The sequence below is a fragment of the Stegostoma tigrinum genome, chromosome 2 (assembly GCF_030684315.1).
Source record: "Stegostoma tigrinum isolate sSteTig4 chromosome 2, sSteTig4.hap1, whole genome shotgun sequence".
NCBI classification, from domain to species: domain Eukaryota; kingdom Metazoa; phylum Chordata; class Chondrichthyes; order Orectolobiformes; family Stegostomatidae; genus Stegostoma; species Stegostoma tigrinum.
Window position 1 is genome coordinate 83,903,538 of NC_081355.1, and position 12,130 is coordinate 83,915,667.

The 12,130-nt window shown below is 38.1% G+C and overlaps 1 protein-coding gene across 1 annotated transcript in view; it reads left to right on the top strand.

Moving 5' to 3' along the window:
- pdk4 (pyruvate dehydrogenase kinase, isozyme 4) overlaps positions 1-7,964 on the top strand; it is a 58,950-nt gene extending 50,986 nt beyond the window's left edge. Inside the window, exons 10-11 of the mRNA XM_048554175.2 lie at positions 5,357-5,470; positions 6,749-7,964. Coding sequence (XP_048410132.1) covers positions 5,357-5,470; positions 6,749-6,892 — 258 coding nt within the window. The 3' untranslated portion in view covers positions 6,893-7,964. The remainder of the gene's footprint in view (positions 1-5,356; positions 5,471-6,748) is intronic.
- The last annotated feature ends 4,166 nt before the right edge of the window (positions 7,965-12,130 follow it).

Here is a 12,130-nt window from a genome sequence, read left to right on the forward strand (position 1 = left end):
AATTAGGCAGCTCAGAAGGAAACCATTTGGCCCATCATGTATATGCCAGCTCTTTGAAAGAGCTATTCAGTTAATCTCATTTTTTTTTAGATAGCCCCACAAGTATTTTCTGTTTACAGTTTATATGTTTAATGGTGGGAAAATTCTTCAGGTTTTGCATTTCTGTATATTTTTTGTGCAGAAATATATGTATAGAGTTATATGATACTTTGAAACATTGTTTCATTATAAAGCACATTTCAACAGAACTTGTATTCCTAAACCAAATTTCAGGTTAGTGGAGGCAACTCAATAAACTTTTGTATGTTAGTTTCCTGAACTGGTAAATGGAGAAGATGCCTTAGAAGCTGAAGAACTGGTTGCTGGCTCTAGAGTGCTCTTGTATGACCTGAAGTGCCCTTGAAAAATGAGCTAACTTCACACCAGTGTGCTAAATAGGTTTGCCGACAGTCACTGTGCTCCACTGAAAGAACCAAATGCAGTGTACTCCAGTTGAGCGTACCCCAATGCTGCAATACTAAGTGCTAGTGTTTTCTCAACATTAAAAAAAACTGAAAGAACTACGGATGCTGAAAATCAGAAACAAAAACAGAAATTGCTGGAAAAGCTCAGCAGGTTTGGCAGCATCTGAGGAGAGAAATCAGGTAATGTTTCGCATCCAGTTTCTTCAGAACTCAGAAGCAGTTTCAATATGCTGGCAAAATGATTTACTGTTTTTGTTTTAAACAGGTCATGAGAGTACTCCCGAAATGTGGTGGACTATAAAAAGCCACTACATCTTTTCTCAGGCTGATTTATCCTATGTTTTGTTGGTTGCTGTTTAGCTTGTAGCTATATTCCAGAACAATTATTTAAGGTGCAGCGTCTTTCTGCCATTGGCAGCACAATGTGAAGAACTGGTGTATAAATGCTGATTGTTCCTTGTCAATGTGTTTTTTTAAATCCCCATAACATTTATCTGACTATAATGGCTTTGAAGTGTGAATCTAAAAAAAACAGGCTGCAGGCACTCCATCAGCATCTAAGAATGCATCTTCTTAACTGTTGCCAGTTGTAGGGTGTAGTTGTGTTTTCTGCATCACAGATGATGGAGAAATGAAAATCAGTATGATTAAATTTCTGTACAGGAAACTAGTACAGACAAAAATCATTCCACTTCTAAGTATTGTTGATTGCTTTACTGTAAGCAGACTTTGTGAACATCTAGGACATTTTTGATGGAGTAGGTTGCAAAAATTAATCAAGAAAAGTTGAGATCAGCTATGGGGAGCAGAAGTGCCACACTGACATTTTTGTATTTTCGGTCGGTGTGTTCTTTTATGTCTACTAGTTTCCCTTATTTCTAACAGGATTTTTAAAAAAAATTAATTGCCACTTTACTTTCAAGTGCTAATAAGCTACTGATAACTTTTCAATATTTGTTTGTACTTAACACTTTGAAAACTATTAACTCTCGATTTTTATCCAGGCTTTTCAGGCATTTTCTGTTTAATCAATGTTGCTTTTGTACTGAATAAGGGAAAGAAATCATGCCCTACAGTATAATATAACTAGTAGCATGTGTATTCTAACTTTCTTCTCAGTATACTGTTTGTTTAGCCACCCAGTTTATAATCTACACAAGTAGCATTTTCCATCTTTTTCAATGACAGTGATTAGTTAGACATTTTCAACTTGCCAGAGATATAAGGATGAACCTTAACTGAGGTAAAAAAAACAGTGATATACATGGGCTGAAATGTCAGAAATCTGTTTCCTGAACTGGACCTGCCTTAATTTGAACCAAAGTTGGAAGAATCATTGAATTTTACAGCACAGAAGGGGGCCAATCGGCTTGTGTCATACCTGCTCCTGAAAAAGTCACCTAACCAGTCCCAGTCTCCATTCCTATCACTATAGCCCTCTAAATTAATCACTTTCAAACATATAACCAGCTTTCTTTTGAAACCTTCTATGGAATCTACCTCGACCATGCTCCCTGGCAGCATATCCAAATCCTAACAACTCTGAGTACAGAAGTTTCTGTTCATCTCACTCTTAAGTGTATTGCTGACAACTTTGTCATTGTAACCCCTGGTTACTGACATACCAACTAATGAAAATAAAATAATATTAGACCGTAAGACATAGGAGTGGAAGTAAGGCCATTCGGCCCATCGAGTCCACTCGCCATTTAAATCATGACTGATGGGCATTTCAACTCCACTTCCCTGCACTCTCCCCGTAGCCCCTGATTCCTTGTGAGATCAAGAATTTATCGATCGCTGCCTTGAAGGCATCTAACGTCCTGGTCTCCACTGCACTCCGTGGCAATGAATTCCACAAGCCCACCACTCTGACTGAAGAAATGTCTCCTCATTTCCATCTTAAATTTACCCCCTCTAATTCTAAGGCTGTGCCCATGGATCCTAGTCTCCCTGCCAAACAGAAACAACTTCCCAGTGTCCACCCTTTCTAAGCCAAACATTATCTTTTAAGTTTCTATTAGATCTCCCCTCAACCTTCTAAACTCTAATGAATACAATCACAGGATCCTCAGCCATTCATCATACATTAAACCTACCATTCCAGGGATCATCCGTGTGAATCTCCGCTGGACACGCTCCAGGGCCAGTATGTCCTTCCTGAGGTGTGGGGCCCAAAATTGGACACCATATTCTAAATGGGGTCTAACTAGAGCTTTATAAAGCCTCAGAAGCACGTCACTGCTTTTATATTCCAACCCTCTTGAGATAAACGACAACATTACATTTGCATTCTTAATCACGGACTCTACCTGCAAGTTAACGTTTAGAGAATCCTGCACCAACATTCTCAGATCCTTCTTTATCCTGTCAAGAATGTTCATAATTTTGAGCACCTTAGTAGAGTCACCTGTTAACCTTTGTGTTCCAAGGAGCATCAGCCCAATTTCTCTCATATTTCTTGTATCTTAAACAGTCATTCCATGTATCATTCTAATAAATCTCCTTTGCATTCTCTCCAGGGCTTTAACAACCTTTCTTAAATATGGTGCCCAGAACTGGAGTCAGGGAAAGTCCCAGATGATTGGAAAATTGCTGTTGTAACCCCCTTGTTTAAGAAAGGATCAAGGCAAAAGATGGAAAATTATAAGCCGATTAGCCTAACCTTGGTAGTTGGTAAAATTCTTGAATCCATTGTCAAGGATGAGATTTCTAAAATCCTGGAAGTGCAGGGTCAGCTTAGAACAAGTCAGCATGGATTTAGTAAAGGGAGGTCGTGCCTGACAAACCTGTTAGAATTCTTTGAAGAGGTAACAAGTATGTTAGACCAGGGAAACCCAGTAGATGTCATCTATCTAGACTTCCAAAAGGCCTTTGATACAGTGCCTCACGGAGGCTGCTGAGTAAGGTAAGGGCCCATGGTGTTCGAGGTGAGCTGCTGGCTTGGATTGAGGATTGGCTGTCTGACAGAAGGCAGAGAGTTGGGATAAAAGGCTTTTTCAGAATGGCAACCGGTGATGAGTGGTGTCCCGCAGGGTTCAGTGTTGGGGCCACAGCTGTTCACCTTGCATATTAATGATGTGGATGAAGGGACTGGGGGCGTTCTGGCAAAGTTTGCCGATGATACGAAGATAGGGGGACAGGCAGGTAGTACTGAGGATGTGGGGAAGCTGCAGAAAGATTTAGATAGTTTAGGAGAGTGGTCCAGGAAATGGCTGATGAAATTCAATGTGAGTAAATGTGAGGTTTTGCACTTTGGAAAAAAGAATACAGGCATGGACTATTTTCTAAATGGTGAGAAAATTCATAAAGCAGATGTACAAAGGGATCTGGGAGTGTTGGTCCAGGATTCTCTAAAAGTTAACTTACAGGTAGAATCCGTGATTAAGAAAGCAAATGTAATGTTGTCGTTTATCTCAAGAGGGTTGGAATGTAAAAATAGCGATGTGCTTCTGAGGCTTTATAAAGCTCTAGTTAGGCCCCATTTAGAATACTGCGTCCAATTTTGGGCCCCACACCTCAGGAAGGGCATACTAGTCCTGGAGCGTGTCCAGCGGAGATTCACATGGATGATCCCTGGAATGGTAGGTTTAACGTATTATGAATGGCTGAGGATCCTGGGATTGTACTCATTGGAGTTCAGAAGGTTGAGGGGAGATCTAATAGAAACTTACAAGATAATGTATGGCTTAGAAGGGGTGGACACTAGGAACTTGTTTCCGTCAGGCAGTGAGACTAGGCTCCGTGGGCACAGCCTTAGAATTAGAGGGGGTAAATTTAAGATGGAAATGAGATGACATTTCTTCAGCCAGAGTGGTGGGCTTGTGGAATTCATTGCCACGGAGTGCAGTGGAGGCCGGAACGTTAGATGCCTTCAAGGCAGAGATCGACAAATTCTTGATCTCACAAGGAATCAAGGGCTACGGGGAGAGTGCAGGGAAGTGGAGTTGAAATGCCCATCAGACATGATTTAAATGGCAGAGTGGACTTGATGGGCCGAATGGCCTTACTTCCACTCCTATGTCTTACGGTCTTAACTGAGCACAAAACTCCAAATGTAGACTGACCAATGATTTGAAGAGGTGTAGCATCACTTCCTTGCTTTTATACACTATGCCTCTATTTATAAACTTAAGGATCTGATAAGCAAAATGGCAAGGTGCATCCTATGTGAGATGAGATTTGTGTGTGTCCCTGTGTGCAAAGCAGCCTGGCAGAGAGTGCAAGTCATGGGTATCCCTGAACTCCAAACTGAAGTCCTGAACAATTCACCTGGTGTGTGAATTGGTCTGTGACTGAGAGTGGTGGTTTCCACTGAGGCCTGAAGAAACAAGCGGCAAGCTGCCACTTGCAGATAACAGCATTGATTTTCACATTGGGAACTAAGCAGTTTAGTTTCTTGGGGAATGAGAAGAATTTAAAGCTATATGGAAATAAGGCAAGGTTCAGCTAGAACAAGATGTAAAAATGCATTGAAATAAGGTAGTTGTGGCTCATCAGCTAGATTCTGATTCCAACTCTAAGGGAGATATTGAAAAGTATTTTTGTCAATATCAAGATTTTGGGTTTTTTCTCCTTCTTTTCTGACATTTCTTTTCATTGCCCCCACAGCTGAAATAATTCCGCCCTGAGACTGAGAACATGTAGCATTGAAAACCAGCAATAAATGTGTTCTTCCACAACGGATTCTTGAAAAGTCTTTATACATCAGGCAATCTTAGCATCTAAGTGTGTTGGCATTTAGTAATAAATTTGAAAGCATTTTTATATTGTTACAGAAATTTATATTAAGCAATTTCTTTGAGTAGCGAAACTAGCTTGCAGAAAGATACTTTTATTTTAAGTCTTTTTGTAGGATACTGAAAGAATTAATAGCTTTACTTAATCAACAGGCTGGCTTTGGATATGGTCTCCCTATTTCACGCCTCTATGCCAAGTATTTTCAAGGAGACCTTAACCTGTACTCAATGGAAGGACATGGTACCGATGCTGTTATTTATTTAAAGGTAATATAAAATATATAAGAAGAATATCTAATTCTAGAAGATTTATCCATTCCTTTATTCTTTTTTTCCTCTTGGAATTTAAAGATTGGCTTTAAGAGAGTAAAGTAAACTGAAGGGCGGAATGTTTAAAATATAATACTTTGTAACTCATGTAAAACCATCATAACCCCAACAGACTATTTCTGAGCAAGAGAGATTGATTGGCAGTAATTAATAGTGATTACGTTATTAATGGCATACTTACCAGACTTACATTTCTGCAGTGAATTAAGTGTGCAAATACAGGAAGATCTGAAAATTTTGCAGGTATTTTAACTTAAGAAGTTATGATCTTCAAACTACAAGGATCTTTTGTAATGAGAATTCAGATATTTTCAAATCCGTTTCCCATGATCTTTCAACACAAAATTGACCTTAAATTTGACACTAATTAACAATGTTGCAGTTATCAGCCATGGCTTAGGATGGAGTCCTAGATCTTTGCATGAGAAAATTGTGCCTTCAACTCCCATCTTGTAGATTAGAGAATGTAATTCATACAGTTTAGTGCAGTACTGACAGAGTGATTCCATGTTGGGGGTACCTTCTTTCAATTGATGCTTAAAGGACAACTCTGTCATTTCACCATTGTGGATGTAAGGATTCCCATGAATTGTTTTAAAGACAAATGTGAAATCTTCCCTGATCCCCTGCAGCTGACATTACTAAAGTAATCCAATCATTATCTTATTCCTGTTTGAGAGACCTGGTTGTGTATAAATGAACTGCCCATTTCTAACTAATACACACTATATTTCAAAAATATAGTTGGTGGTTTGGTGATAACGTTATGAGTAGTGTAGAAATCTAGGCTAGTATCCTGGAGAGAGGCGCAAATCCCACCATAGCAGTTGGTGGAATTTAAATTTAATAAATCTGAAATTGGAAGTTTGTCTTAGTAATACTGACCATGAAACTATCATCAGTTTTTCTAAAAACTCATTTAGTTCACAATTGTCCTTTTGCACTTTAGCAAAGGAAATCCATCACGTTACATGGTCTTACTGACTTGTGATTTCAGCCATGCAGCAATGAAATGACCTGACAGCCACTTGGTTCAAGGGCTGTCGGGGACAGGTAACAAATGCTGACCTTGTCAGCAATACCTATATCCCATAAAAGCATTAATAATGAACAGAAAACATTGGCAACATGTCTCTTTCTTTTCAGCAATAATGGCATTGTTACTTTGCTGTTTTTGATTTTAATTTTTTTTAACTTTTACAATTATTTTAATAGGCTTTATCCACTGATTCAGTGGAGCGGTTGCCTGTCTTCAATAAGTCTGCTTGGAAGCATTACAAAAGTAAGACTGAAGCAGATGATTGGTGTATTCCCCGTAGTGAACCCAAGAACTTGTCCAAGTTCAGTCATCACATTTGAAGAAACATATTATGAAGAGGAAGATTAAAGCAATGTTCACAATCACACTGTGACCTTTCTGTGATCATGGTATAGAAACGAATGTTGGTGGCATGCTATAGACTGTCCTGACTTGTATGAAACATTCAAATGTACCTCATATAGTTATCATCATTCAAGTGCATGAATTAAGGATTGCTTCCTGGACAAAAAGAAGCAACAATTTGTGAAATGAATTCCATATTTACAGAATGAGTATGAGGAGGGAAACATAAGATCAACATATGTGGACATGTGATTTTTCTGGCAATATTGTGTACTTTTTGTGTCTGACTAAACTGGGAACTTGCCATTGTGGGAGTTACAGGCTTGAACCAATGCCTGGACTAGAACTCAATAATTTTGCAGATGATAGTATTTCTTTCTTTCAGACGTTTGCTGAATGCAACTTGGCTGCAGAGTGATTACATTTAAACAATTGGTTCATATTCTGTAAACTACATACAGACATTCTGAAGTTGTGACATGCTCAGTATAAATGCAGGTTCTTTCATTTTGGTGGTGTCAAGTGTGCTTTGCTGTATATAGCCCTGTGTCACACCTGGCTAGGGGTTCTACAAGCATGACTCTGTTTTGGGCAAGAGACATGAAAAATGTGATTGAGTGAGGGCAAAATAGTGACTTCTGGTATGAAGGAGTCTCGGAAATCAGATGGTTTTATCGCTTTTTCTTTGGACCTGCTTTGGGGCAACATAAATGAAAGGCAGAATTAGGGAAATTATCAGTGTTTGTTTTATTTTCTATCTGCTGTTGAATTCAGCTTTTACTTTCATCCTACTCTTTGGACATGAAACAAAGTATGCATGTATGCATTTGAATAGATCTGCTTATTACTGGTTACCAGTGGTGCCTTGTCGATAGTTATAAATTATACTAAGCTGTATTTGTAAACAATCTGTGAAAAACTGAACAACTGGGTGTCAATCTGCCAGTATACCTTGAATGTTCTTGAACTGAGAAGATCTGTGAAATTGAAATGCAGATGGACTGTGTATTTTAATATGTGAAATAAATTTTTGATAACTGTGCATAATTGTTGAAATGTGATAATTGAGGTTCGATCAGTGTGAATACTCTTCAAAAGAAAAGCACTTTTCTGGGTGCTGAAATAAAACTCACATTTTGAATATTCAAATAAGTGAATCTAAACTTTTGTAACCTCTTAAACTGTTGTAGTTAGTTTTATGTTGGGCAACAACTAGTATTTATTACACAATATTCCCATCATGAACCTACTTACATTGATTTAAATCAATCATAAAGAAAGGAGCCGTGCAATCCAAATACATCCCTTCATCTCTAATTGGGTTGTCTGGATTTCTTTTTCTACAAATACTTAGGCTGTCTACACCATTGTTTATCAAGGAATCACAGAATTGTTACAGCATAGGAGGTAACTATTTAGCCACATCTGTGCCACCTCTCCAAATAAACCTTTTACTTAATGTTATTCTCTTTCCTTGTCTTCATACTCCTCCTTGTTGTGCTGAATCTTACCAAAAGTTAGCTCAGTGTTATTTTTGGCAAATTTCATGGAGGATTCCTCTCCATGAGGCCTAGCGTTGTTTCTAACACTATATTCCAAACTTACCCAATCACCTATGCACCATGCCCCTGTGGTGCACTAGTGTCATATTTAAAGGCTAGTTGTACACCTAATCAAGTGCCGTCAGTTCACCGCTGCCCTGCACGGTTCCGCTCAATTGCCCCATCTTTGTCGAAGGGCAGGGGAGCGGGGTGGGGGTTGCAAAATTGATACCTAACTTTTCTGTTACCGGACTGGAAGGTCAGGGAATGCACACTGTCACTGTCCATGTTGGTGCTTGGTGTCCAAGGTGGAGGGCCAGAGGAGCAAATGGCAAGGTGGAGTCTCCAGGTTAGTACTCTAACTTTTTTTGTTGGGATTTGTTGTTGTCTAGTTATCTGGTGAGGGGTAGAATACTATACAATACTGCAATGAGGCAAGATGACATAATAAAGAAAATACTAATAAGTACTAGTGCATTTACTTGGCCTATTGCTGTTCAATATGGAGAATCTTGTTTCAGATTTGAGAATCTCCGTACTGCTGATGCATAATTTTCCCAACCTGCCAGCAATTTTCATATCGTTTGTTGACTGAAGGATTCCATTCATTGTTCTTTTTCAGATAACAACATAGCGCTCTTTTGTTAGCTCAACTAAACCTCCCTCCGCCACACAGGGAGTACATTCCAGACCCTGACTACTTGTCTCAAAAATTGTTGTCCAATTTAGTTTATTTTGGGATGACATCAATTGGAATTGGCCTTATTTTTAAAGTTTGAAGTTTTAATTTCTGTCTTCCGTTTCTAATGATTAAAATAGCTACATTTTCCACATTCTGTACTTTTTAAGACTGTGTTTAGTATCCATTGTGTTTTATCAATTACCATTTGTAATTGTAATATTCCACAATGAATTTATCATAAGTGTGATTTAACAACTTATTTTTGTTTGACTCACAAATATAATAAATAGTAGGGAGGTGCACATGTGAACTGAAAAATGGATTAATGTTTAAGGTTTGTAAGGGAAGTCACAACTAAAGCTTAACTAATGGATCATTACATCAGTGCTATTGCTTGCAGTACTGGCTGTAATTTACTTGTTCTTTCTAGCACCTCCTTTCATGCAGTGGGTTATCTGTGCCATTAGAATTGATTATTGGCAAATGGCCTAACAGAATAACTCATTATCTGCAAAAACATGAACTGAGCTGAAGACGTGATTAGAAGTATTTCTGCAGTCCTTCCCAGATGAATGTCATTACTCCTGTTCCACTAATGGAATACCCCAGTAGATAAAATATACCACTGGGCTTTCTAGAAACAACATTTTAATTCAAAGTTACCACTTAAAGCTTTGTGTTGTCTGATATTATGTGCCTTGTTTAATAGTATAATTTCTTTACAAGAAGTATTGTTTTCAATTACTATATGCATCAAAATAACTTTACCTTCACACATAAGATGTGCAAATAAAACGATTCAGAGAAGAAAGTTGGGGTCTCTTCAGTGTTTATCGTCCCTCCTCGGAGGAATCTTAGTGAAAAAATCACCTAGACACAATGTCCTTTTATAAACCCTTTTCATGGGAGGACCAGCTAATCACTTGCGATCTGTATATAGCATAGATTTTATAAATTATACATCTTGGCACATCTAACATCAGGGCCAGAAATCAGCTCATGTAAAATTAATGCATATAAATTATACAGAACCTGCTGAGCTCCCTTAAATGCTTGGCATTCAATCTAGTCAGAAGCTCAGATCTGGAAGCAATACTTCTTAAAATCTGTTCCATGATCCATCAAAGTCAGGTGCACTTGTTTACTAATTTTTTTTTACTTTGTCTATTGGATGTATTTCACATCAAGTTACATTATTTATTGGTATTTTATTGTAATTTCCACATGTTTATCTTGTTTTTAAATTGTGGTTACAAAAGAATTCCCTTGACTGAGGTTTAAGTCTTCGCAGTCACCGGCATCTGTGACTGATTACTTCCCCATCACACTGAAGTGTGGTAGGACCATAGCTAACGAGAAGGTAAAGATACTGTTAAATCAAAGAGGCTTATAATGTTGTCAAAAAGGTTAGTAAGCCTGAGTATTGGAAGAGGTCAGAATTCTGCAAAGCAGTATCATGCAATACTGGAATAGACTTGAAAGAGACCAGCACAGGTTGCACACCTTTCTATAGATTTGTAAATTGGAAACTATTAATGAAAACAAACATGGATCTATTAGAGGATTAGGCTGATGAAATTATAATGGAAAGTAAATAAATTGTAGACACATTAAACACAGATTGTAAGTATCTTCATTGTAAAAGATACAACAGAAATGCATACACATTGGGGACAAAGCAACAGAGTGATGCATTTTGGGAGGTCAAATAAGGGAAGGATATATACAATAAATAGTAGGTCCCTAGGGAATAGTGAGGAACAAATAGACCTTGGTAAACAAGTCCATAGGTTCCCAAAGATGTTAGCATCAATAGGATGGGTGAAAAAAGCGTAAGGGATGTTTGCCTTCATTAGCCAGGTATATAATACAGGAGCAAGGAAGTTTTGCTACAACTGTATAAAGTATTGGCTAGGCCTCAGATGCAATACTGGGTGCAGTTCTGGTTGCCACTCCTCCAAAAGGTGGTGATTGCATTGGAGATGGTGCACAGGAGATTCATCAGGGTGTTGCCTGGGATGAAAAATCAGTTAAGAGAGACAGTATAGGCTGGGTTTAATTTCCCTGGAGCAGATGAGGCTGAGGGGATGATCTGATTGGGGCATACAAAATTGAGTGGCATAGACAGTATTGCTTGATTGTGAGAGTCTCTACCTCATGGCAGACGTGTCTAAGACCAGAGGGCATAAGTTTAGAAGAGACCCAAGAAAAATTTTTCATCTGCAGGTTGGTGGAAATATGGAACATGCTACCTAAGTGGACGGGGGAAGCAAGTACTTTCGCAACATTTAGAGACAACTGGATAAGCACTCAAAATGCCAGGGAATTGTAATAAATGGGATTAGTGTAGTTTGATGTTGGTTAGTCAGTATAGACAGAGTGGGCTGAAGGGCCTGTTTCTATGCTGTATGACTCTAAGAATGATGAATGTTTTAGTAAAAATGTATAAGTAAAGAAATAATACTTAATGAGATTAATTCACGTAGCTAAATAGTCTGTCTTTATGTTCCAGGCTTGCATTCATATCCACTTCTCCCTTAATCATTTTATTCTGGTCCTCCTTTGCTAAATTCTAAATTGCTACCAACCCTCAGGCTTACCACTTTTTCCAGGCATCTTTATAAGCTACTACCTTTGATTAAAGCAATTTTAAAAATTCTTTTGTTAACCTCATTTGGTTTACTTTACCCATTTGCAGTTTGTATCTCAGGGAAAAGTATTTGTTGTGGGATTTTGTATTTCTTTAAATACTAGCCATTACCTATCCAATGTCAGAGCTTATACTATATCTTTCCAATCCATCATAGCAAAATTTCTCCTCATACCTTCATAATTCCCTTTCTTCAGATTCAGGATTCTAATTATAGAATGAACCATGTGACATTTAAACTTAATGTGAAATTCTATAGTATTATTGTCAACATTGTAGAGTGGCTCCTTCAAACCAAGGTTATTCATTAGCCCCTCATTATACAACACTAAATCAAAAG